At 36.6% G+C, this 27,938-nt stretch overlaps 4 protein-coding genes across 7 annotated transcripts in view; 2 read left to right on the forward strand and 2 right to left on the reverse strand.

Annotated features, from left to right (window-relative positions):
- LOC135090691 (MICOS complex subunit MIC13-like) lies at window positions 1-2,065 on the forward strand. Its single transcript, XM_063987696.1, has 3 exons — window positions 1-154; window positions 1,163-1,304; window positions 1,682-2,065. The coding sequence occupies exons 1-3, from the start codon at window positions 129-131 to the stop codon at window positions 1,964-1,966; spliced, it is 453 nt and encodes a 150-aa protein (XP_063843766.1). The 5' UTR covers window positions 1-128; the 3' UTR covers window positions 1,967-2,065.
- A 1,974-nt stretch (window positions 2,066-4,039) lies between these two features.
- LOC135090692 (uncharacterized) lies at window positions 4,040-6,399 on the reverse strand. The gene is made up of 3 exons (XM_063987697.1): window positions 6,270-6,399; window positions 5,726-5,840; window positions 4,040-5,177 (listed from the first exon to the last, which is right to left on the reverse strand). Exons 1-3 carry the CDS (start codon window positions 6,382-6,384, stop codon window positions 4,955-4,957), a joined length of 453 nt encoding a protein of 150 aa, XP_063843767.1. The 5' UTR covers window positions 6,385-6,399; the 3' UTR covers window positions 4,040-4,954.
- Window positions 6,400-7,340: 941 nt separating this feature from the next.
- Window positions 7,341-27,938, forward strand: part of LOC135090689 (metallophosphoesterase 1-like) — a 29,337-nt gene continuing 8,739 nt past the window's right edge. The window contains exons 1-10 of one of the 4 annotated variants that reach the window (XM_063987688.1): window positions 7,341-7,582; window positions 9,207-9,333; window positions 9,517-9,653; window positions 10,047-10,117; window positions 10,543-10,684; window positions 10,861-11,027; window positions 11,160-11,251; window positions 12,284-12,406; window positions 12,595-12,747; window positions 17,843-18,643. In XM_063987688.1, the coding sequence (XP_063843758.1) occupies window positions 7,341-7,582; window positions 9,207-9,333; window positions 9,517-9,653; window positions 10,047-10,117; window positions 10,543-10,684; window positions 10,861-11,027; window positions 11,160-11,251; window positions 12,284-12,406; window positions 12,595-12,747; window positions 17,843-17,866 (1,278 nt within the window). In that variant the 3' untranslated portion in view covers window positions 17,867-18,643. Of the gene's footprint in view, window positions 7,583-9,186; window positions 9,334-9,516; window positions 9,654-10,046; window positions 10,118-10,542; window positions 10,685-10,860; window positions 11,028-11,159; window positions 11,252-12,283; window positions 12,407-12,594; window positions 12,748-14,778; window positions 18,644-27,938 lie in introns of those variants that run through there. The other 3 variants (XM_063987689.1, XM_063987690.1, XR_010262084.1) reach the window with 3 other exon arrangements.
- LOC135090688 (phosphatidylinositol-3-phosphatase SAC1-like) lies at window positions 19,434-27,928 on the reverse strand. The gene is made up of 2 exons (XM_063987687.1): window positions 27,801-27,928; window positions 19,434-26,834 (listed from the first exon to the last, which is right to left on the reverse strand). The coding sequence occupies exon 2, from the start codon at window positions 26,823-26,825 to the stop codon at window positions 25,026-25,028; it is 1,800 nt and encodes a 599-aa protein (XP_063843757.1). The 5' UTR covers window positions 26,826-26,834; window positions 27,801-27,928; the 3' UTR covers window positions 19,434-25,025.

The following is a 27,938-nucleotide window of genomic DNA, read 5'->3' on the forward strand; positions in this document are numbered from 1 at the left end:
TTTCTTCCCTTTGATACTCATTACCTTTTCTTATACACTTTTTTTTCTTATTCTTTTTCTTCTTTCACTTCACACACGAACGCCTCCGAAGTAAACAACCCAGGCCGGCCGTGACGTCATCGGCCACCATGAACAAGGTCCTCAAGGCAGCCTGGTAAATATACATCAGTGAAGCTTAAAACTCTCTAGCTTCCGTGATATACGCTAATAGGAGATGGGAGGTCAGCGAAGGTAACCTGCGGTGCTGCTGTGTGGATCAGGGCAGGTTGGGCTTGGCAGGGCCAACGTACCAGAAAGTTGCGGATAGTCTTGGGTTTCTGATATCCAGTGTGACTGTCATTGTAATTACATGTACTGAGACTGCATGAGCTAAGATGACGTGGGTTGAGGGAGGCAATATAGGTCGTACATGTGTAGTCCCTTATAGACCAGTGTTGGCTGTCAAATTAGGGAAATTTTTTTTTACTTTACCTAACCAAATTGCCATCATTTTGTTAGGCAGTTTTTCTTTGGATACTAATTCCTTAATTAAATAGTGTGCTAAAACAATTTTGGGCAAGATAAACTTTGTTGTTTATAATCATCCAGAGGGATGTTCTTCACTAAACACATTTTCATTGAGTTGGTCAGCAAATTTACAACACAGTGATGCTGATTTTGCTCAGCAAGACCTTTCATCATCGAGTATCAGTGACAGCCATCTAGGATTTTATTTTATTGTTTTATTTTACTCTAAATAATGTCTCCTTATTAGTGACAGATGGTTATGAATGTATGACAGGAAGCATGTTTGCTCAGTGTATCATTCAGCAAAGATAGGCACTGAGGAGGTGGACTTTTACTGGACAAAAACAAGCTTTTGTCTAGCAGAATTCTAGATGCAAGTTGTTGGCTGAGCAGAACAGTGTCTGTGTACTGAATGACCTCTTGCCTTACTCATTGGTTATGAATCCTGTGAGTATGGAAACCCAGTCCAGCATGATAGAAAGGTGAAAGTAATCACTAGTCTTATAATCAATTTGAAATTGATATATGTATATGGGATTCAAATAGTCCCAAACAAGTAGATTCACATTTGAACGACTGATACTAAATCACTGTAAATGTCATTATTACAGCTGCATTTAAAGCAAATGATATAGTGAGTCCTCGTTTGTTTCAGGTTTGCCACCAAGGTTGGCATTGGAGGTGGTGTGGTGTATGTGACTGTGGATCAGGGAATATGGGGCAGCAGCCACCATTCCACAGCAGCATATGAAAGGCTCTTTGACATAATGCCTGGCACTAAGAGCGTGTCTGAGAAGGTGAGATTTAATTCACTTCAGTAGATTTTGTGGGATATGGCTCTGCAGTCACTCCCATTAATATTTTTTTTAGATTTCTGTTACTGACAGTTATGTCTAACCTCAAAGATATATTTTCTGGTTTAATGTTTTACCTGGCCTGGTTAGTATTTTACCAGCCCAAATCCTTCTCCACATTTGTTTTATTTGTTTAGGTATCCTTTCAGACCATAGCCCCTGTTAATCTAGCAGTGAATAAATACAGGATATAAACACATGTGTATATGTGTACTTATAAGGTAGCTAAGTGTCACCTCAAAGAAATATTAGTGTTATTAGAACAAAATTCGTCAGGCTGCTTCAGCAAAGAGTAAGTGATGTGCTCTGTTCTTTTCCAGTATTTACAGCTGCCAAAGAAAGATGATGTCAATGTCAACTTCCGAAGCTATTGGAACTCTGGTGTCTTTTATACATTTGACTTCATTGCAAATCTACCTTCTAAGGTTGGTAACTTAAAAGACTACATTGTAGACTTTGCATCTTCTCCTGCTGATAAGAAAGAGAATGAAGCTCCCAGCAAGGCCGAAGAGACCACACCTGTACAGAGTGAGGCAACTGAAGCACCACCAGCTGCAGCCGAAGCTTCGTCTGAAGAGAAACCACCAGCGGAGGAAACAAAATAATATAATGAGAAATTATAATGGGTTTTCTTTTGTCATGTCTACAGTTACTTGATAATATTATTTCTTTGTGTATATATTAAAGTATGTTCAGAATTTGAATGTTATTTTCTTTATTTAAACTCCTCCCACTGTCACGTGTTGAAATTTCTCACTACTCTTAAAAGTTGTATTACTTGAAATTTGAAGTCTGCTAGTGTTTTCAAGAAATTTTTCTTGTAGAACTTATTCAGAAATTGTTGTATTTTCAGTTTTCATATTCTATCTCAATTTTGAATATTCATCCTGAATTCATCTGCTTTTTTTCCTACCAATACCTTAAATCTGAAATCTAATTGTATGTTTAATTACTCACTGTACAACTTTGAATAAGGGCATAACTTGTGCTCTTTTCATTTAAATTTTTTCAACCTCACCGATATCTTAATATCTGTAGCATTCTTAAAGTTTCAATGAACATGGTATTTTACTCATTTGTATTCCTTATAAGACTGAATCAAGCTCACAGTGTGTTCCTTTTTAATAACAAATTATTAATTTATGAACAGATGTATGATGGAGATGAAAGCTGAAGTAGGAAATGTTAGTGCAGGGCTGAAATGGAAGGGAGTGTGATGGACTGTAGTAACATGTCTGTCTGCAGATGACATTGTCTTACAAAGAATTAAAAAAAAAAAAAAAATGAATCCATAGGGTATGTGTGAGACAAATTGAAGGCTAATCATGGGAAAAGTAAGATGATTATGGTGTTTGTTTTAGAAAAATAATGATTGCTTGTTAACAATGGTGTGATAAGAGAACCAATTGATCTTTGGGAAATGTAAAAAGTAATCTTGCTATAATTTACTTGCTTAGATAAATAAGTCTGTTTCAGTTGTTAAAAGTAAATCATTTAGTGTAAAGGGCACCACAGTTATTTAGGCAATTATTTAGGCAGTTTATTTATCTAACAAATAATGCATTAAAAATTGTACAAATGTAGAATACCTTTAAGGGTGAGTGTGCCAGCTGTAGGTATGTGTGAGTTGCTTATGGGAGAAGGGAGAATGGAAGAGGAGTGGATTTAAGTCATGGACAATGCTAGGTTCGATAGAGAGATGAGAGATGGTTTGTGAGAGATGGGTGTGTCATGAGATCACTTGCAAGAATCTTGAAAGGGAGTAGCATCTATGAAAGTAAATGAGGAAGTTAAGGAATGGTATTTTGTCAACAGTGATGTATAGATCTGAGACATGGGTGTGGAATGAGGAACGACAGTAAAGAGTGTGTGCTGTGGAAATTAATTATCAGAAAGGAGCATGTGGAGTGAGATGATAGGAGTGTGAGAACAATGAAAGTGTGTATAAGAGATGTTCTATGAGTGTGCAAGTGGTGTGAATTGTAGAACGAGTGAAAAGAAGCACACTGGTCATGTTGAGAGAATGAAGAGCAAAGAGTTTGTCAAAATAGAGTAAAGTTGAAGGTGCTAATAGGAGAGGAAGGTTGAGGGGTAGAGTAAAAGAGTAAATATTGGAAAGAGGTGTTGATAGAGGCTAAGAGATTAATCAAGCAAGAGCACAGTGTTTTGATGGGAAAAGGTGAAGGCTCTTCCATCTTAGGGGATGCTCCCAGGAGTGAGGATCAGAGAGATAAAGTTATGGTATTTTCCTTAAAATTTCATTATACAGTCGTATTCATTTTTTATCGTAACACCCAAACATCTTTCTGATCTTTTTAAAATCTTATTACTTAACTTTTACTCCCACATATCTTTTACTACTTCTTTCAACTTTGTTCCCATGGCACTCTGAATTATATTCTATCTGCTGTTTCTTGCTCAATAATTTGTTTAAGTTTTCCTGCAGTTTCTTGCAGCAATCTGTGTTAAGGCACTGGCACTGGCACTTGTTTTCTATGCAAAAGACAATTAGAAAAATAATGATTGCTTGTTAACAATGGTGTGATAAGAGAACCAATTGATCTTTGGGAAATGTAAAAAGTAATCTTGCTATAATTTACTTGCTTAGATAAATAAGTCTGTTTCAGTTGTTAAAAGTAAATCATTTAGTGTAAAGGGCACCACAATTATTTAGGCAATTATTTAGGCAGTCTTTATTTATCTAACAAATAATGCATTAAAAATTGTACAATAATTCTGGTAACTACTTATTTCAAAATAAAAAATCTTTTTACATAAGCTATATAATCTATCAATAAAGAAGCATATAATTTTCATAACAGTAAGATAACAATATCTTGATATACACAATATAAAATGGATAAACAGAGTGGGTGAGTACTGTAGGGAGATGACAGTGATGTTTTGACCAAGCAGTGTGGTAATGCCAGAAAAGTTATGGGCCGGTGCTGGAAATATAGATAGATAATAATGCATATATTTTTTTCTTGAGGCATTATTTACCTAACCTAATGTTAAACAGATAAGCGCTTTTTAATATCCTCTGACTAGAAACTAAGTCATATCACTGAGTCCTGACACTGATTGAGTGAAAACTTCTATGTATGGTTGTTAAAAGTGTAAACAATGCTAAACATGTGAACAGTTTGGTAGACCAGCTCCTTTCCTTCCATTACAAAGCTGAGAGTTCACTCCAAGTGCATGCTTTTAACACAAGGAATGATTTCTAGCCTGGCAGAACAGGAGACAAGATCTTGTCACTCATGTAAATCTAGTTACAGATACTACATGATTTTATTCAAAATATACTATCAAGTTTGCATCCAACAACAAAAACATTTTGTACACATTCATTGCAATGGTTGCTGAGTAGAATCTGTATAAAAATACAACAGCTTACAATGTTATACAAGTGGATTCCTATGTTTAAATATTTAATTACTTAAACATTGTAATTAAAAAAATATACAAGTACAAAAGTTCTGGCAAATGTGCTGTGACAGTGCATATGTATAAATAGCATTATACATTATTCAAATAAGCATAGCAACGTTATGAAACTCAAATAAACTGCCAAAAATGGATCCATATTTTCATTCATTTTTATGTTCTTCTGTGCTTTCAAATTCTCTCATGATGCTCTTCTCAAGCTCAAAGCTGTACTCATAATCATCCCAATTGAAGGATCTGATTTTTGCCATTATGTCTTCTGTGGAGGTAGTGGAAGATGGACGTATCATTTCTTCTAGCAGTACATTTGAGCCAAATTTAAAGGGGATGCCATCAATGGCGCTCATGGCCTCAAAACTCATTGATCTGAAAAAGACATTTAACATAATAAGGCATATCAGTGAAAATTGATAAGTACTGATCTTAATGCTATGAATTTTACAGAGATGTGTATGTTTTAGCACTTCTGAAGGAACAACTAAGTTGAAAACTAATCATTGTGAAGTGTTTTCTTCAAAGAAGGGTGAATATATTATGTAACAACAGTCCATGTGGCGGCTGATTACTTAAACAATTGGCAGCAATGAACAGTGGAATAAATGCATATCAGCAAATTTAGTTAGTTAAGTATAAGTATTGTATGTGATGCTTGAGTAAAACAGCTGGTTACCATCAGTCCAATACTGAGGGCCTACCAGCCATCATCCAGAACCATAGCTGCTGCCCTCCATGCCAACCACTTTACACTCAAGTTTAAGAAGTAAACTAACTTCAAACCCATCAGCCCATATCATTATATAAAGCATCTGTTAAGGCAAGCTTTCAACCTCAATGAGAAATGGTCACTAATTATAAATCAACATGACTACAGTTAACAAGCAATTCAATCAGTTTGCAGTAATGCACAAGTTTACCTCTGTGTGGTGACACCATTCTTTGGTTCAAGACCATATGGGAGGAAAGCATTAGCTCCACCAACAGTATACCCAGGAGGAGGACCATATCCATTATTGAGTTGGGTTGAATCATCTGAAATGCAAGTAAAGAATGTAACTAATTTTAAAATATTTAGGCTACAAGTTTTTTTTGTTAAAAACAAACTTGCATCTCTTAGTTACTACTGATTCTGGTTAATGAAAATCAAGATGCTCTCAAGTCTTACTGACTTAGTAAATGGTATACATAATAATTGTGATAATGGTAACCAGGCCATGCAGGTAATGAATAGTCATTACAGTAGTATACATGCACCATACTGAGAAACCAAGAACATTGATAACATGTTGCAATACTGCAGACAAGGAATCAGTGATTGACAACAGAGAAAAACTCTTCAGGAAAAGTTTGCATCACTTAAATGAGATCCAAAAACACCTAGGGAGCCTCTGTTAGTTTTGGAAGGGCAGTTGCTCCTCCCTTGAAGCTGTCCCTGTGATTTCACTCACATTCTACACTAACCTAAAAGCACAAAGCCATCTTGAGATACTTCAGGTTTCTCTTCAGTTGCCTCTACAGCATCTGCTGTCTCTTCCCCCTCGGCTGCAGATTTGCGGCGGCCAAATATCCGGAACATTGCTGTGGCCACCACTCAACACTATGAAGCAAGCAATCACAACACTTACAGGAGTACATTTTCATTTGGAAATGAAGATGAGAAGCTTTATATGTATTAAAAATTGCTTCATCTAAAAAGAAGAAAAGAATGGTCACTATATACAGAAGACCCTCAGTATTAAAATTAAGCAAGAGTACATGTATAGTTAACAGCAGCATGCTGGTTAATATTCTAATTTCTCGGTGTTTCAAAATAAGTTAAGGTCGCTACATTTGGTGGCTCATTTGCTTCTGATTAAAAAATCTATTTACTGAGGCTGGCAATCTGAACAATTCAATTTAGTTAACACATCTGATTCATAACTCAAATGAATTTAATCTGTTGACTTGGCAATAAGCACACATTTCCTGTGTCTTATCATACACATTGATCGACAAATTACTTGGATGAAATTCCTAATCAGAATACTCTTCCCGTGGCCATGTAGATACAGTGTATTTTACATCCACAAACAAACTTAGTTTCCTGCACATCTTTTATATTTATTTCACAGAATACTGGCTACAAACACTAATACAAATGTGAGCACTCTGCACTTCGTTTTTGGAACATGTTTCAGTGCAAGACAACAACGTAAATCTCACACACTTAGAGGAAAAAGGGAGGTCATGCTATGCATGACATCCATGCACATACCCTAGAGCGTCCACACACACAATTTATACGTCCATACACACTCCCTGTGCCAAACATACCACAGGATACTGGCAACACGTCAGGAACCTGTTTGCTACACTGACAAGAAACCAAAAACTCCTTGACAATTCCGCTTCGTTAATCACTGAACCACTAACATAACTATGTAGATCACAGTACAAATAATATCCTACCTTACACAATAGTTATCCTTTACAGTAGTGACTCACAGCTAACAAATCCAGCAATCCCCGGATGACGCACCGACTTGTTTACAAATGTTTAAATGCCAGTGTTTACATGTGGTGCACTTTCACGGGGGAAGGACTCGTGTTTGTGACGGGAAAAGACAAGTTTATGAATGCTTATATGCTTTGCAACGTGTATCCCATAGCTCACGTATGCTGCGTAACGCACCTCACAAGGTAATAGAAAGGTGGTGGACGCACGCCAAGATTAATGTGACGAATACTGAAGTGTGTGAAGGCCAAGGTGAAGGCCGCGCTGCCTCCACGCTCAGGTGTGTTGATAGGTATTGTGTCTGGTTTGGTTACAACTTCTGACAGTACTTAACAACCCACATGATGATTTGTGTGTTTTTAATCAGGTGTTTATTTGGTTATGGTACAACTTTTAACTTTTTTTATTATTTATTTTTTTAGGTGTTTATTTCGTTAGGTTACAGTTTCTAACTAATTTTTAAGTCACATATTTTAAGTATTTATAATTAATTGTTGTTAATTTGGTTAGGTTACAACTTTTGACAGTACTTACTAAGACACAGGGCTAAATGTTTGTAATCAAGTGTTGCTTAGCATTGTTTATTTGGTTAGGTTACAATTTTTGGTGGCTTTAGTGGCCTTTTGACTACTTTATAACACACATGATGGATTAAGTGTTTATAATCAGGTGATGTTTATTTGGTTAGGTTTCAATTGCAGATTGTAACTACTAACACTACATGGGATTATGGAAATAATCTTAGCCTATCAATTTCTTGACATTTATTGTGATCTACACAATAAACAGATCAGCAGGGAAATCAATGAACTGGATGAATCTAAACCTAACCTAACCAAGCCATAAAATGAAAACACTAATGTTACTTCAGTATTGTCATTGTTGCTCTGGCATTAGAAACTTTACAATTAAATAATTTAATCGCAATTGGGCATTTATAATTTGTCAGTTAGTTGAAGTGGCAATTATATTAGGAATTAACTGTATTTATAATCATTTCCGATTTATATTTTTCTCTCTGGTGTATTTATAATATTCAGCTTGTTGGAAACTGGCACAGACGCAACCTGCAGGCTACACTGATGACATGTCAGAACCTCACTGGGGAAATTTATATATAGATTGTTTATTCTAGATTATGTAGTGAAAATCAGCTCAGTTGTTTATACCAATCCTGTGCTTAAAGGATGTAGCATTGTCATAAATCTGGGTGGAATACTGGATTTTAATTCTTGTGGTATGGTTTTAACATGTTTCATAAAAGTTGATAAAAAAAATGCCATACTGTATTTGATTTAGATTTGGTATAATGCACTGTAGAAACTTAAATCTTATGTATTCCAGTGTTATGTTGTTGATTATGAATTGTATTATTACCAGAAAATTAACCTTCATTGTTTTAACTTGTATATATTAGTGTACTTTTTTTTTTATTTTACATGCAAGGGAGACTGGCCAAAGTAAAAAGCTGTCATGTACATTTTCCAAACTATTAAGTGCACTCTCAAACTGACACATAGTTTCATCTAGTTGCTTTTCACAGTCTCTTGATTGTCATTTACATTCTCCTGCCTTTACACTCCCCAAGCATTCATGGTAAATCTCTTAATTGCCACATACAGTCTCCTAACTGCCATTTGCAATTTCATAATTTCATATATGATAGGCTTGGTTTTTCTCTCTTCTTTTGTATGCAATGTTAATGGAATACATAACAATCATTTAGTATATGATCATTATCATAATGATGAACATAAAACATTTACAAGAATTTATATAAAAAAAACAACAATAATTATACTAACGCAGCATGTATTTCTTTTCCTCAGTTATGCATGAACATTGTTTTTCAGTCTTTCATACTAATCAGTTCACCTGTGTCAGGCCTCTTCTCTCCACCACAGGCTGCTGCTCAGGAGGATGAGGACAAGCTTCAGACTGAATCTGAATTTCTTGGGGAAGTTCTTCTTGGCCATCGTTAGTGTCTTTTCATATTGTGAATATGTCCATTACTACGTAGTTCTGTCTCAGGTGAGTTTTTTTATTTTCATTTTGTTACTATTACTGTGATAGTGATTGCTCTTTAATTGATATAACTGACTAAACTTATAATCATTTCAGTTTTCCATAGAAAAACTAAAAACTGTTGATATTAAAAATATTGTTTATTGAGTCTTCTTAACCTGATGCCTCCTTTTTCTTTCTCACGAGTAGTGTGGATGGCCGGCCCTTGATCCCAGTGCAGCCGACCCGAGTGTGAGTGATGCAGGGACACAGCTCCATGCGATGGTCCTGGCTGACACTCATCTCCTGGGGCGCAGGAATGGCCATTGGTTTGATAAGTTACGCAGGTAATGAAATAAAAATGTCTAGTTGCTCTCTCTCTCTCTCTCTCTCTCTCTCTCTCTCTCTCTCTCTCTCTCTCTCTCTCTCTCTCTCTCTCTCTCTCTCTCTCTCTCTCTCTCTCTCTCTCTCTCTCTCTCTCTCTCTCTCTCTCTCTCTCTCTCTCTCTCTCTCTCTCTCTCTCTGTTTCAAGTGTATTATTGTGAGGAAGAAATTTATTGTACAAATTAGAAAGAAAGGCTAAAAACATGAAAGATAGAACAAAGTATATGTATTGGTCTCAGGATATTTACATATTTCATCCTTGAATAAATTCTTATATATTACTTTTCTTATAATTTTTTTTTATTATTGTCATTCATGAAGGAGGTGCCACTATAGGAGTATTATTTAATGTACAGGGAGTGGCAGATGCACCGGGCTTTTCAGACTACCGTGACGCTTCACCAGCCAGATGTCTTCATATTTCTGGGTGAGTCAGGAACATGAAGCCACTCAGGAGGCCAGTAATATTGTGCAACATGAAGGTGGTGCCAACAGAATATGTTATAAATGTTTATAAATGGCTGAGTAGAGGATAAAGTCCATGAAACAAAATATTCAAGAGTTGCCTAGTCATCAGGCTTTGGAATACCTGAAGACTTAGTTCATGAATATATAATATATGTATAAGTACTTTATGTAGATTTACTTGCTTTTTATGGGATTTTTGTATTGAAGACTTCTTTTATATTTGAAGCCAATATTTACAAGTAATAGAGGTTAAGATGTGAAGAAATGTTAGTGAGTGTGATTGAAGGTGTGTGTGTGAGGCTGACATAGAGATGGAATACCTACAGTTCATCTGCATGTATTTCAGTCACAGTAATTAATGAGCTTGACTCCCTCCTGGCACAGGTGACCTATTTGATGAGGGCAAGTGGTGCCAACCAGAGGAATTTGTGGAGTATGTGGCACGCTTCCACAAACTCTTTGCAGTGCCAGAGGATGCTGATGTGTTGGTAGCAGTTGGCAACCATGACATTGGCTTCCATTACAGGTAGGCAGCAGAGAACCCATAATAACACACTCATTCATTTCTACAAAAGCTCTTTATTCATACACCTTTCTTTATTTTTATCAACTCCTTTTCACCACAGATTCTCAGATTGAGCCTCTCACCTTACTTTGATACATTCCATTTCATTTTCACTTACAAATAAAAACCTTCCTCAGTGTCAACCCGTACCTGCTGGACCGATTCCAGCATACATTTGATGTGGGGCCGGTGAAGCTTGTCCAGATCGCTGGTGTCACTTTCATCATCCTGAACAGCATGGCAATGGAGGGAGATGAGTGCTTTCTCTGCAAGCCCGCAAAGAACAAAGTAAAGGTCATATCAAGTGAGTATTTTAAGCTTGTTGCTCAGAAGTTTTAATGAGAAATTTGGAATAATGGTAACTACACAGTGACTTTTGTGAAGAATGTTGATGAGTATGGTGAATGATGTGACAGTGGTGACATGGTGCTTCCAGGACAGCTGAAGTGTGCCAAAGGGGACAAAGAGGCTTGCAAGTACTGGCAGAATCCTGTGTTGCAGCAGTTCAGCCGACCAGTGCTGCTACAGGTGGGCATGTAACATAGAATGGCATGGATGAGGTCACCACCCCTTCAACATAAACACTCCAGCACTTTTTTTCCCATCCTCTCCTTTGATGCTGTTATTTAGACTATGTCCTATAGAACTATGAACTAGATAAATAGGAAATATTACTTGATAATTGATTATATTCATGAAAAGGAAACAAACAAGACATGACAGATACCAATAACAAAACAAAATAAAAAAATGACAATAAATCAGCTATTTGCTGAGAACAGTAACTCTTTCTGAAATGGTTCTTTATAGACAGTTTAATTTTTCTTGCATGTTATGATACATTTAAATTAATTTTTATTTCCTAATATTGACTTTAAACATTCCTCATAATAGCAGCATCTATGTTGGGATGTGCTGATCTACCGGGTTACCATGCTTCACATCATGTTCTTGCTGGGTCATGCATAAAGAAAAGTCATCGGTATTTGTATTATCACTTCTTTTTTACAAATGTGCCTGAAAATGTGGCAGTCATACTCAGTAAATTCAGTCTCATTTTATTACCATATATGTCTCATGGATGTGCTTTTTATTAAAATCAGGAAATGCATACAAGCATGTTACAAAGTACACTTTGTAAAGTTAGATAAAATGTGAAATAAAAGATGTGGTTCTCATATTTTTTTCTCATGCCATGTTTTTTTTTGTGGAGAACACACTCAGAAAGCTTAAATGAATACATGGCTGTTAGTGTTCTCTTGAAGATATTTGTTGCATTGCACAGAGAACACCTTGTACCAAGATAAGGATCTTCTATTACAACAAAACATTTGTATGCACGTTTACAGCCATGTTTACCATTTCATCAGTGCTGACCGTATATAATATGTGCTACAGTTACCAGTACAGTGTTGTCAGTGTCCAGTGAAGAATAGGTAAACCTAGAGAACTACTTACAGCGTGCTTGGAGGTGAGAACCATTCAGAATTGGAAATTTTGTACCATGGGGTTGGACACAGCACATAGGAATTGGTAGTACATAAGATTTTTTTTTTTCAGCACTACCCTCTGTACCGGGACTCTGACGCTGTGTGTGACGAGCCTGATGAGGCGCCGGAGGACATCAAGAACACCAGGTTCAGGGAGCGGTGGGAGTGCCTTTCCAGGGATGCATCAGAAATGGTGAGGCTTGTGTGCAATGAAATGTCCTTCAGTAACACTGTGGATTCTTGTCATCTTATTCTTACCAACATCTCATCTTATTCTCATAAAAATCTCTACAGTTTGGTTTGTAGGCAATAATATTGATTTATTTGCTGCAAGTTTCTGAATCAAGTGAAGGATGAATTACAAGTTGCTGACCTCTTCAGTTGCTGGAGGAGCTGTCCCCACGACTGGTGCTGAGTGGACACACCCACCATGGCTGCCATGTGGAGCATCCCATGCCTCACAGTCCACTAGTGCATGAATACACCATCCCGTCCTTCTCCTGGAGAAACAAGAGGAGCCCCACGTTTTCCATGGTAAGGACATATTACTGTATTATTGATAGTTTTTAACTTATTTTTTGGTTGGGCATGAGGTTTTAGTGTAAATACTTTTTGAATACCAATCATTATGTTGATTTTTCTTTCAGGTTTCAGGTGATAGTTTGCCTTGTATAGCTCAGTCATCTATTAAGTTTATTCTTAAAAAATATTGGTATAGTAGTGGTGATACAATTATGATGAATATTCATTCCCAGTATTCATTCAAGTATGTGTGACCTAGAGAGGTGGATCAGTCATCTATGGTGTGCACCTGACATTTCATTTTCTGTTGCATTGTTGCTGTTATTATTGCTTCATCCAGTATAGAGTCATCAGGAGGATCTTAGAGGAAGAGAGCAGCTGCAAAGAAATTAGTGACTGCTTCATATTGTTAAATAATTCAGTAGAATGGAAGAGTACAGCTGAGGAGGGAAATACTGGGTGCTATGAAATGTGACCCAGGCACAGTTTGCCTGTACTAACAGGATGGCCATTCATGGCAGGGTGCTATGAAAGGCTGCCAACTGAATACTCCTGAGTAATGGTTCACACAGCATATTCAAGGTGTTACCAGTGTGCCAGGTGTATGTATGATATGTACAGCAGCACACTGCTCAGTAACATAGCTAGCCATGGTGCAGCACACTGGTTGGTAACATAGCTAGCTGTGGTGCAGCACACTAGTTGGTGACATAGCTGTGGTGCAGCACACTGGTTGGTGACATAGCTAGCTGTGGTGCAGCACACTGGTTGGTAACATAGCTAGCTGTGGTGCAGCACATTGGTTGGTGACATAGCGAGCTGTGGTGCAGCACACTGGTTGGTGACATAGCTAGCTGTGGTGCAGCACACTGGTTGGTAACATAGCTAGCTGTGGTGCAGTACACTGGTTGGTAACATGGTGAAGCAGCTGACCTGATCCATTTGATTGTTGAACATGGTTATGGCTTATGGCATGATGCACCACTGCTGCATCTGTGCTGTTACTTATTCCTTGTATTTTATATAATAAGGATTGTCATCTCCTGCTTTGGAGCAGCATGGAAATGTTTGAGAAGTTGATCTGAAAATGTGGTAAATTGAGTGTGAGAGACACTGCTAGGGATTGGATGCCTGAGTCTGACAGGGTACTAAAGGTAAACTTGCAAGTCTGACACATTTCAAATTAGAACAAGATGATCACCAAGACCAGAATGAGTTTTGATCAGACTTGTCTGCCCTGGCACTGCACTATTATCAGTTTTTCATGTGTAGCACCACAATGCTATGCTTGAAAATGAAAAAAAAGAAAAAAAAAGAAAAAGCAAGAATGGCTTTACAGCCATACATTCAGTTGGTGTATCAGACTGAGTGCTGTTGGAAAATCTTCTTTACTACCAGTGGAACAAGCAATCAGCATTACAACGGACATCTAAGGTCATCTTTCTATTTTATCACAGTCATTGCTAATACAAGCCATTGAGTCCTCAATATGAGAGTTGTGTGGAGAGAAATGTAGCATTAGGGAAGTGTGGTTTGGAAAAGACATCATCATCCTTGCATATTATGAACTGACAACTATCACCCATCAGACTAGACTCCTTCCTCTCACTGTTCACTCTGCTCACTGGCTGTTGTGCAAAACAGCACAACAGCCAAAGAAATAGAGCAGTTGTTCTATACTGTTATGTCAACCAAATGTAAGACTGACAAGTTAGTCCCAACAGCTGATGCTACTATGCATGCTTCCATAATATAGTGGTAGGTGAATATAACAGTAACACCAATCAAGGAAGTTTGAGTCAGTAATGAAGCAGGATTACAGACTGACATATTATTGCTGGATGATCTTTACTTATCAAGGCTTCAATATGAGATTAATCACATTTTGTTTCTGTAGAGGGACTTATATGAATGCATTTAACTTTTTTATTTTATTTTTTTATTATTGTAGTTTTGTTTTAGATTTGGCACTGGCTTGGGTAGTTAGAATGTAGACTTGAAGACTGGGAAGCTCTCACAAGTAGTGCATCATTGTCTTTGCAGCTAACAATCTCCTCCAACAACTACTCTATCTACAAGTGTCACATGCCCCAGGAAGTCACTGTCCTTGCAATCTATGGCATTGCAGTGGTGCTTCTCATAGCATGGATTGTTCATTTGAAACTCAGATCCAAGGGTGTCCTCTATGTCAAAGTATCTAAGCATTTAGACTAATTTTCATATGAGAATTTTGTACTTTTGTAATATGATAAAATGGGTTAGAATTGTACAGCATCATGCAAAAGGGAATATTCTTACTCTTTGCTCATGTACATGCATTTTGACAGTTACTCATTACTGCTAAAGAAATATGTGAAAATTGCATGGTTTTGAGCTGCACATAGATATCAGTTTCAGTTATTTATGTATTACATTCTTAAACTTGAAAAGAATGTATTGTTATCATCTTACTGCTAGATGTGCTTTTCTACCCATGGTGGATCAGTCCATGTTTCTCTGAAGCCTAATTATGAATTGTTTACCATATCATAATGTAAGACCACTGGACACTGGTAGTGAGGGATGTGTTGTATGTTAGCTTCTTCACACCTTGGAAAAAGTTTACATATGAAAATATTAACTCTCATTAGAACTGTGCTGAAAGGCAGCTGATTGAAGACAGCTTGTGTCTGATAGTGCAGTATAAATGTGGGGTGAACTTGAGGGCCTTGGCAGGAGGCTCTTCTTTAGTCTTATCAGTTGATTGGACTGAACGCAGGAAACAGGATGGGTCTATTATGATGAGGCAGGAATGGACTGCTGTTGGCGCCAGTGTGAAGAGATCCAGATATGCATGTATGAATGACTCACAAAGTAAGGTACAGAGGCTCTGTCCTTTTTCCCCTTTTTAGAGGCCCAGAAACTAAGATGGATAGTAATTTAAGTCTCAGGAAATGGTTTCAGTATGTGTGTGTATTTATTTACCTAGTTGTATTTACCCAGTTGTGTTTTACAGGAAAAGAGCTATGCTCGTGCTGTCCTGTCTCCATATCTAAAAGCATCCAGCTTAACTTTAAATTCATTAATATTTTTTGCTTGTATCACTGTTTCATCTAAGTTGTTCCATATTTCTATGCTTCTATTTGGGAAACCATATTTCTTTACATCTCTTCTATTTGCTACTTTCTTCAATTTCACTCCATGTCCTCTTGTATCTCTTGAGTCCCACACAAATAAGTCTTCTTTGTCAACTTGATCCTTACCCTTTAAAGCTCTGTATATAGCAATCAGGTCTCCTCTTTCTCTTCTCTCTTGTAATGATGGAAGCTTCAGTCTTCTTAATCTTTCTTCATAGGCTAAATCTCTCAAACTTGGTACCAATTTGGTTGCAGCTCTTTGGATCCTTTCTATTTTCCTTATTACCTTTTTATCATGGGGTGACCAAACAACTGTGGCATATTCCAGTTTTGGTCAAATCACATATTCCATCATCTTTTTCATCTCTTCATCCATGTAAGAACATGCCCCTTTCATCTTTCTTCCCCAACTATTTTGTTTACATGTTTTTCTGGTGATAAATTATCACTGTTTGTAATTCCCAAGTCTTTTTCTTCTTTGGTTTTCTTAATTTTCACTTCTCCCATGGTGTAGGAACTTGTCAATCTTCTTTTGCTTTTTCCTAATTCCATCAACTTGCATTTCTTTGCACTAAATTCCATTTCCCATTTCTTACTCCATCTATATATCTTATTTAGATATTTCCGTAATATTTCACAATCCATATTGTTTTCCACTCTTTTCAATAATTTTGCATCATCTGCAAACAGACTTATATAACTGTCAACCTCATCCACCATATCATTGACATACACCAGAAACATTACAGGGGCTCATTACAGGGGCCCCTGTGGTACTCCACTTGTAACTCTACACCATTCTGATTTTTCTCCCTTTATTACTGTTCTCATTTCTCTATCCCTCAAGAAGTCTGTAATCCAATTCAGTGTGTTTCCTTGCAAACCCCCTATATTTTGAATTATCCATAGCAGTCTCTGGTGTGTGTGTGTGTGTGTGTGTGTGTGTGTGTGTGTGTGTGTGTGTGTGTGTGTGTGTGTGTGTGTGTGTGTGTGTGTGTGTGTGTGTGTGTGTGTGTGTGTGTGTTGGTGAGTGGGTGTTTGTTGTCAGTGTTGTCTTACTTACTCAATCCAGAATATATATATATATATATATATATATATATATATATATATATATATATATATATATATATATATATATATATATATATATATATATATATATATATATATATATATATATATATAATAAGACCATAGTTATTAGTATATTTGAGGTTCATTTGTGTGAGCTGCCATGAGTGTGACCATAATGTGAATTCAATAGTAGGATTAAAATTCACATGTATTTAGTTTGTTGTTGGGAGCAATATTAGTTATTAATTATATATCAGAAAAAAAGTAGTGATCATTAGTGATAAAAGGGATTTATAAATCATTATAATCTATGTTTCAACTTAGTAAATATCTTGAAATTTAAAATATGTGAGGTAGGAGGGCTATCAGTTCCTGTAATTACATATTATAAGTCTTTCACTGGAGAACTGGCATGCTAGTGATATATTCTAGTCACAAAGTTGATTACTAAAATTGATACCTTAACTAAGGTCCTTTTTGAGTTTTAAATTTTCTTTCCTCCTTGTCACAAGTAATTCATGGTTTGCACATCCTTTCCATGTATGTAATTCATTCTTAGCATGCTTGAATAAGAGTTCTATTGTAAAAAAAAGGAGCACTAACAGTCATTTCTTGTCTCATCTCAGGTGCACCAGATATGTTTCATAGTTGATATTGTGTGCATTAGTTCTGTTATCTTTTTATCACGCTTTGTTGACCATCCTGTGATAAACAAATTTTCCATTCCTTGATTAATTGATATTAGTCTGTATCTTAAATAAATAATGAGAAATCATTATGATAAGGATCTTGGGAAAGAGATGCCATCTCATTTTTCACTGTTTTTCTTTGGTAAGAGAATTATATATTAGCATAAGTAAAGGACAATGTTTAATGGCTTCTAGTTTTTTTTTTTTTTCTTTCTTTTCTTTTAGTTTATCTTAAGGATTAAGTCATGAAAGAGAGCTGCCAGGAATGGAGTCTCCTGACAGGACACTCAGTGTATGCATCTTACCAACTGAGTCAAGGATGGACATCAAGGCTTAGAGAGAGTTAAGATGTCATTGAGTGTTCTGTCAGTATCTGGTTACAAAATGGTAGCTTATGATGAACATTGTATACTGATTAAGGCTATTTTTAATGCTCTCATCTTAGTACCCTCCTTGCATCTTTATTAAAACAATACTACCTTACCTTTGTATGCAGACTGGAAAGTTATGTTTTATTAGGTCATAACGCTATGGAGAGATACAAATGTCAGAGATGTTGAAAATAGTACACTGAGAAAGTTCAACTAATGACAAGAGCAAACGGCATTTTTCTCCATTATACTGGCACAGCATCCTAATCTGTAGCTTTCCATCACGTTCGTTGATTGGTATTGTACTGCATACTCTGTGGCATATGATGTTCAGCCATGCATCCTAGACTGTTGGGATGAAACACTTCACCATAATTTGTTGACTTGTAGTCTCCATTTGTGTCTTATAACTGAGGAATCATGTGTTATGTCCATTTTTTGTAAGAGTTTTCTTCCCATAATTGTTGCTTCATTATATGTAGTAAACATAAATATGTAAGTTAGTATTCCAGAATCTTCTCATATTAGTAATGTTTGAATAATTTTTTATGCACCATTATGATCTTTGACACATAGATATTCAAGTGACATTATGATATATTCTATGGCCAGATCCGAAAGCAGGTGTCGTATTGAATAAAGTTAATGGAAGCAACACGTGGAGACTTTTATCATGGCCACCTCCTTAAGGGAGTGTTAAGAAACAGGTGTCAGAGATGGGATGAGCAACATATTATTTTCTTGTGATGATCATTAGCATACAACTTACAAAGGAACCTTAAAGAAGGAGAATAGTCAAGATATGGTATACACATGCATACATTTAGATGTATACTCACAAACATTCCCTCATGTCAGCTTTTTGAGGAAAGAGAAGCTCAGCCCTCACCACCAACATTGTGTAAGGATCAGTTGTGTAGCGTATCTGACAGTCTGCATCATCACTAGAGTAGATCAAAGCTGGTTTCCTTTGCTACACTATAATAGAACTATCCCTTTTTTCATCTATGATCTAATAAGCAGGAAAACCTCTTCTCAAGTCATGCAAGGCTGTATCTTTTTCCATGCATTTGCAACTACTCTCCACTCATCTATATCATGCATACCCACTCCTTTGTCCAACAGATATCTCTCTCATACCTAATGCTTTCCTTTTACTGTCCATGCATCTCATCTAAGGTCTTTTTCATAGTCTTAATCATCATCACATCTAGTTTTCTTGCTCACCAAGTTCTTTTCCATTCTCTCCACATGCTTAAAAAAAAAAAAAAAAAAAAAAAAAATGTGCCCAGATCACCCTGTTAACTCCATTCATAGGGTATTACATTGAGGTGCAGCATTGTTGCCAGTCTTCTTCAGTGCTAACCATTTAACTACTTTGCAGTGTATGAGAAGTTCCTTAAGACTGATACATAATCATGCAGGAATTAAAAGATAAATTAATCGTATGGAATGAACTGTGTATTTGTATGATCTTTCTCCCTCTCCCACTCCAAACATCCTTACAATCAAACCTGACAATTGGTCTCACTGGAGAAAACAACAAAGAAACACAGCAAAGCCATGGTATTTGATTTTGCTTGAACTCCCATCCAAGCTTTAAAAGCAAATTGAAATCTTAAATATGTAATACATAACAGTTGAACATAATTCTATATAAAGGTAAATAACATTAAATAATTAAAAGGAAGTACCACTGCATAGTTGGCACACTACAAGTTTAAAAACCATCTTAACCCTTTCCAAGGTATGTGCTCTGAGACAAGATTGCAATACAGCTTGCATAAAAGTGGAGGCTGGGTGACTCACAATGTTTGACTCATGGGCATAGGTTCATGATTCCCACAGCAGTTACCCAGTTCTAAAGATAGCATTCTCTTTAATCAAGAAGGTCTTTTTTTGCCTAACCCTGGAAGAATTCTCTATATTTGAAAGTGTCCTAAAAATTCTTGAAAATTTAACTGAAAATTACAATAATGCAAATGATCAACTTTTACAGCATCAAACATTAAATCTGAGTAAATAAGTCACCAAAGATGTAGCAACACTTTGATGATTTAATTACTTTGTAAAACTTGATAATAATGATGTAGAATAATTGAAATCAAACAATTAATTAATAAGTGATTATATGAACAGTATATCCCAAACAGGGTTGCTGTGATAGCATTCTGTAGGACAGCAACCCACCACCTCACAAGAGGACAGCTGGGTAATGTATTGGAACAATTGTGACCACACTGATAAAACTGATGAAGCCAGAAACTTTCTCTAGTAATAGTCTTATCAAGTTACAGTTTGTGACTAAAAATATAGAAATAGGTGGTTTGAATCTACTGTAGTTCAAGGTAGTGTTTCACATGAGAGTTTGCTATTAACTTTCAATACAGCAAATGCTAAAAATAATTAACCAAATGAGGGGGGAATGCAAAGGCAAAAGTTTGTTATCTCTGACAGTTGTTACAACAAGGCCATTTAGCAAACTCAGATCATTATATAAAACAAGCAGCTAAGTAACAATTACTCAGACATTAGGAATTTTGAGTAGCAGGAGCACAGAATACATGCATGAGTAAGATTTGTTATCACCCACACCATCCACATGTGCCATACCTAGTAACAGTGTATTTGTACCTGTGCATCACTCTTATTCTAACAACTTTCCTTTCCCTTAATTAAACAAACATCCACCACTTATGATGACCAAGAGTTTGTTAAATATAAGGCTGTTCAAAAGGCTTAAAGGATTCTTCATATTTGATTTTCACTATACTGATGTCCTTTAGACTGAGTCCTTTAGATTGAGGGCACTGATGTAGTAAATAATGTCAACCAATGCTAATTATTTAAACTGCACAATACTCATGCTGGATTCTTTGTGAATGGCACACCGCAGGCACTGATACCAAGAACCACTCTCATGAACTTTATGTTTTGTATGTGATGAAATGTTTCAGCTTACAATGCTTGTTTTGTGAGGTGCAAGTGAATGTGCTACGAACACTACCTCATATGCCTCATGAAGCAAATGAGGTAGGTTTTAATTTGGCTACATGATACATACACAGCTGCTCACTTCACACGCTTATATTAATTTTACAAGTCATAACGAAGAGAAAAGAAAATTATACAAGAATTTAGTGCACACTGCCTATACGAAAACATTTGCACTGCCAATTACTGGATACCTTTGCTGATCATTCATGGTGCCTTTTTCCATTACTCCAGTTTACTTGTATATCAATCTACATGTTTCCCAGATGACAGGATTGTGTTCAGATTCATGACTAAACAGAGAGTATTTGCTAATTAATTTTTAATGCATCTTCACCAACAATAGTAATAGTGAAGGAACTGTCCTTTAAGTCCCACAGGAGCAGGAAACTAGCAACAGTCCCATCCTCTGTGTCTGCTTATATGCAATTGTCACAAAACAAGAGAAGTGATGAACATTGCACCATAAATGTTAAATAAGCAAGATTTCTCTATTTATTAATTTGCCACTTTTATTTGCAATATTCACCACAATTATGAACTCTCTCTCTCTCTCTCTCTCTCTCTCTCTCTCTCTCTCTCTCTCTCTCTCTCTAGAAAACCCTTTTTTGATCCAGTTCTGTGTACCTCTGAACCTCATATCTAAAAATAGCAAAGTAATTATAGTTGCAGTCATGAGGACTATTAATAATATATATGCAGCAATGGCAAATACCACTAAATGTAATTAATTTTGAGTTTCATATAATAAATCCTGCAGCAGTTAGCCATTGATCTCTGTATATATTATCAAAAGTGATAAGTATTCCTTAAATGTACTGCATGCACAATTTTGGACAGAGTATGGCAATGCAGCCTACAGTTCCCGTGACCACAACTACAGTTAGACAGACAAGATAGCTGTTGGGATGGAGAGGTATCAGTCTTGCCCATGAACTCCTATGGTAAATAGCCACAGAGAAAATGCACTGTTGTGTGTTGTGAGGAATGTTTCTGAGGTAACACTTGCATAAAAGTGCATGTAATTACAGACATGTAAAGCATGAATTCTTGTGTAGTGGTCTTCAAGATTTTTTTTTATTTTTGCAGTGTAGTTGTTGCTGACTAACACCATTTAACTGGTAAAATATGTATCTTAAGTTTCTTAAGCTGATATACAATATTGGCATACATCTTTTCCTTTATCATGACTCTCACTGGGACACAAGACCAAAAATTAAATAAATATATAAATAAACTGTGCTACCTGAGCACTGAACATGAAACTTGTAAGATAGTGGCATGTATAATGAAGTGATAATAGGTACCAATAACCACAGACCTCTGACCTGTTGTTACATATACTGCATAACAAAAATACCACCTGAATAACCACAAATTATTGACAGAATGTTAGATATAACAAATACAAACAATAGTAATGAACATAGATCTACAATAAAATACAGCAAAATGTAAATGCATGTATAGCATTAATTTGATTGCCTTTACACCTTTTTTCAGTATAACTTCTTTTTGGGTTGATTTTTTTCTATTTTTCATGTATGCTACTCCACATATGCAGAAGAAAAGTAATTGCATTTGCAAAAGAAAAAAAAAATAATAATAAATAAGTGGCAGTCATAATTCCACTTGCAAAGAGATGAAGAATAATAATTTTGATGAAATCCTCCACCCCATGCTGTCGCAAGAACACTCCTTACCAGATGCACATAGAAGCTGCAACATTAACAGACAAAAAAGCTAAATGGTCCCTGAATCTATATTTAAACTTGCAAACTTGTTGCTTTGTAGTTTGTTTCCATCTCTCAATAATTCTAATAACACAGACTCATGTCTGGTGTCTTAGGAATGATGACTCTGGTGCAGCCTGACTGGTACAAGTACAGAACTGCCAAGCTGAATAAATGTTGTTGGGATGTAAAAATATTTCAAAATTTTGCTTCAATATTAACTTTACTATGTATCTTGTAAGTGTAGTTTTGATACACACATACCCACAAAAAGTCATATGTTAAATATAATCATAATATCTAGAAAAAAAATCAGGCAAGCAAGGTCATAAAATTACTCACTTCAGTAATTTAAGAAGTGATGTATATTACCCTTTTCTTCATCCATAATATAAATAATGTAAATAAATGCCAGCACTAGTGAAAGCACTACCTAAATGTGCAGCCATCCTGCAATGCACCTTTTTATGTGTCACAGAGTTGCTATGCAAGCGTACAATGGCATCCACCACTACTGCACCTATAGCACAATAAGATTCAGGCTAACTGTATTCATCATCAAGACAATCTGCTATCTCTTCTGTGATGGCAATCCACTTATGATACTAAGAATATAAGAATCATTCAGGTGCACATCAAGTTTGGCATTAAATGTTCTCTAGTGACAATAAAACCATTTCATCCAGATTTTTTTTCCCAGTAATTTTATGCTTAAAAATCTGGATTATGCTATGCTCTGTGTTCTATTAGGATCCTGAGAGAGAAGACTTTTCTTAAGCATTCAACATCATGAACTTGTTCTTGATGATAAACTTCCTGATGCGTGTTGTCACTATGTTGTCCTAAGACAGTGGTAGATGAACAATATAACAATATCCTTAAAATCATTGTCACATAAGCAAAATGTAAAGGATGAACAAATGTGCACACTGGGTGTGGCCAAAAAATCATGTGACATTTTTTTTCTTGAAATAACCTTTATATATATATATATATATATATATATATATATATATATATATATATATATATATATATATATATATATATATATATATATATATATATATATATATATATATATATATATATATATATCAAATATAAATGTGTACTGATTTCAACACATTTGCAGGTCCATACCTGTGATGTTCATGCTAAATATATGAGACTTCAAATATTGATAAGTTACTTAAAAGCTTAGAAAACACAGTCAAGGTGCAGTCCAGTGTAGTGCAGTGTAAACACATTTTTAAATATCAATGTACAGTTGTATACATACATTATAGGCCTTTTACTGAAATGTAGTGACACAGCAAATCTGTTCTAACTACTCTTTATATTCAGACCAGGTCCATAACAAAAATGCTTTTATATTCAGAACAAAATTTTGAAATGTGGACAAGTTTCCCTCTAGGTTTCTGCAGATATGATAATATTTAATGCATAGATATTTTGTGTATCATCATAAATGCAGAAGCTTCTTTTTATGTAAACTTATAGTAATTTATAGAAACCATTAAAATGGATTGCAGACAAGAACTGCACAACAGATCCGTCTACTTTAGGGAAAAAAATCTTTTATCTCTGTGACTTCCTGAGATAATAAGTTGCCAGACCTCACTGTATGCATAATGCACTTCATAACAATTCTTAGCATGTTTCAATAATCCCAATTGTATTGAAGAGTTTCACTCAACATTCTATAAACATTAACATTTACAGGCAAAGGTACAGCAGGTTTTGCAAGTGTATGCATCACCTGGATGAGGCATTACACTAATTCTGTGCAATGCAGGTGACACTGAGAGCTGTCATCAAAGAGGAAATTCACTTGTACAACAAAATATCTACATGATCCTCAAATTTATGAGTATCAAGAATCTGAGACTGCATTGACATATTGACATGTTAAAGCACTTTTGCTTATATATTTTATTTTGAAAAGCTGGCTGCAAAGTGCAAGATCAATGACTCAACAGCAGTGAAGGCAGTAAGGCAGAGTGTAGAGAGTGAATTATGAGAATGTCACTTAGTCACTTAGTGGTCAAAATGGTTATGGTCTTCTTACAAGAAACTGAGGAAAAACTATTCATAGCTTAAAACATAAATACTATATCACACAAATTATATTCAATTGAAGAAATACTTATAAATTCATTTATTTAAATAATGTGCTTATAGATCAATGAGCCAAAGTTATTGCAAGTCAATCTGTGATTTCCTATTTACAGAGGGATGACTAAATAAATCTGAAATTCTTATGTACAAAATGGCTGGAACACCACATTACCTTCCTGAAGCAACTAATCAGGCAGAGGCTGAAGTAAGGGTTAGGCTCTGAGTTGCCAGGCGTGGTGCATTAACCAGCTGCCTGCCCTGCATGAGTGTGGCAAGGGCAGCAGCAACCATCATAGCTGCCCAGAACAAGAGCGAGAGGAGGGTGAAGGAGGTGTACTCAGAGGGCAGGAGGACACAGGCAAACACCATTAAAAGTGAGAAGAATACAGCCCCAGGCAGCAGAAGGAGCCTGTTACCATTCTGTGTTTTGAGGGGACAGGGCCGGTTCACTCCCTCACCAGACTCCACCTGGTATTTGCCAAGAAACAGATCTATGCTGTCCTGTCTATCCCCATCAGCAAAGTTATTCTTGAAGTATCTGACAGCACTGTTCCACCCATCCTTCAGTAGTCCGAGACGTGTTCGCTTCCCAGTACGAGTGAAGTCAGTCTTTAGGGCACCAGTTCCAGAATACTCTGTGCTTATCACATCTGCATTATCTGCCCAGACATTACGGAAAGCATTCTCAAAGGAGAGGTGATCCTCAATCCTCTGCCGTTCTGAGAGAATCCCCATACGAGTGAGGACAGCTTGCAGGTGCTTGCGTGCAAGCATGGACTGCACTACATTAGTTCGGTCTAGACAGTCTATGCAATTTGTACGGAAGACTCCCTCCTGCTCCAGCAATACCACCCCTTCTCTAAGTAGGAAATATCCCATAGCTTCACGGTCAGGTTCCAGGCGGTCAAGAAGGATACTGAGTCGGTCCCACCTCATCTTGCGACATTCGTGATGAAAGTCAAAGTGCTCATAGCGGACATTATCATGGATCATTTGACTTCCATTTGTTTCAATTAGGTGCTGGAAGGCATTGTGTAGCTTCCCCTCTGGACCCTTTTGGTTGATGAGGTTCACTGCCACCTGCCGTCCATAACAGAGCACCTGAGCCTCAAAGTGTCGCATTAGGGACTCTTCGTGGCCTGCATTTCTGATCCGTGGGTCTGGTTTGTACCTCAGGTTAGGCTCTTGAGACCAGTATAGAGGGATGGAGCCTCGGGTCTGAACAAAAGATGAACGGAAGTCTCGGAATTCTACCACCTGCTCAGTCTCCACAAAGTTGGCCACAGCACCATCCTGGTCAATGCCTCTCATCCACATGCGAGTGCCTGCTCGGTAGACACTTCTTCTGGATATGAGGGACCAGGTGAACCACTCCCCATTGATGCTACACTGCTTGATGGAGACAAAGCCATGCATGATCGGGAGGCAGAAGGCACTCATTTCAGGTTGGACACACAGATCTCGAAGGAGGTGCTGGTTCCACACAAATCTTGGGTCAGCTCGTTCATGCAAAGCCATCTGGAGGAAGTCTTCTGCAGTGTAGTAAAGCCTCTGGAGGGTGTGTGTCAGGTCATATGTGTATGAGAAATATAAGTATGGTGTTGCTAGCACCTGCTGTACCATAGCAATATATTTGTCATTGTACTGCCTTTGCTCTGGCGTGAGGAAGGTGGTTGAACGGGCATAAGGTACTATATCTGTTCCCTCAACACGCCATATTGTCTGTTTGTTAAGCATGCCCACCTTGGTCCTCCTGGTGACTAAGACAAGATATGGCCCTGCTATGAGGTGGATGATACCAACCAAGCCATACACTGTTCTCCTGGTGGCCACAAAAGGCACCTGGCCAACATTCTCCTCAAGGCTGATATCATGGCTTAACCGGTCGATGACGAGGACCTGTCTTGAATTGACTGGTTCTAGGAAGAACCTGTCATCCGTCTGGTGGAAGACTAGTTCCTCAGCAACATCTGGTGAAACCTTGGCCATTTCTTCTTCCTACAGAACAACAATGACATTGATATGTAGACAAAAACAGATTTCATGGTCAAAGTTAAGTCTGTAATTTATATGAATATATTTAATAGCTATGTTTAAAAATCTTCACCTGATATATATATATATATATATATATATATATATATATATATATATATATATATATATATATATATATATATATATATATATATATATATATATATATATAATTTTTTATTCTTTTCAAAAGATAACCTTGTACAACAAACACCTAGCATGTGTTCACTCACCATTGAATTTCTTAAAAGACTTCAAAATAGGTTCCAGAGATCAATGAAATCTTTACAGAAATAAACTGAATATTAGGTAATTATTTTCACTTGTAAAAAGAAAATTAATATTGGTTTGGAGCACTATTTTATTTACCTTTTTTATTTCAAGAATTAATGCTCGATTGTTACATAATAACAGGATGGTTAATAATCTTTCTTTTACCTGTATTCTTTCTGAGAAAAGTATGACTTGTAATTCTTCCCTATTACCCAACCTAAAAGCTTCAAGACATGCATTTATTCTCTTTATATTGCGGGTGATAAATATCACTTCGGACACACCTCAAGGCATGCTACATAATCCAAGTTTGTGAACCACTGCACTGTCAATATTAGGAAAAATTATATTGAAAGCATGTACAGTAATACCGGCAAAGTGGTCACACATACATATATCTAGTACGCACCCACCCTAATATCACACGGCCACACCTGGTAATCTGGGTTAATATTCCATAAACCACCGTCGAGGATGACAATCGCAGCACCAGCTAACCTCGTTTGCCTACTAATACCAGGCTTAAGCTCGCTATTTGTTAGACATGTCTAAATAAACAGCCTGCAACAATATCTTATATCTAAGTTAAATTCGAGCACAGCGTTGAGTATTAATATGAGTGTGCCAATATGTCAAAGGTAAACAAAAAATTACCTGGTCATGAAATGCCTGACGTCAACACAGCTGTGCGGGATCAACACCTCCTCCTCCTCGTGTTCGGCAGCCCTCTCTCTCGGCGACACTTGCCACACTCTGCTGGGTAGAGATTACCACCATCTTAGAATTTTGGAA

The sequence above is a fragment of the Scylla paramamosain genome, chromosome 35 (assembly GCF_035594125.1).
Source record: "Scylla paramamosain isolate STU-SP2022 chromosome 35, ASM3559412v1, whole genome shotgun sequence".
Classification (NCBI taxonomy): domain Eukaryota; kingdom Metazoa; phylum Arthropoda; class Malacostraca; order Decapoda; family Portunidae; genus Scylla; species Scylla paramamosain.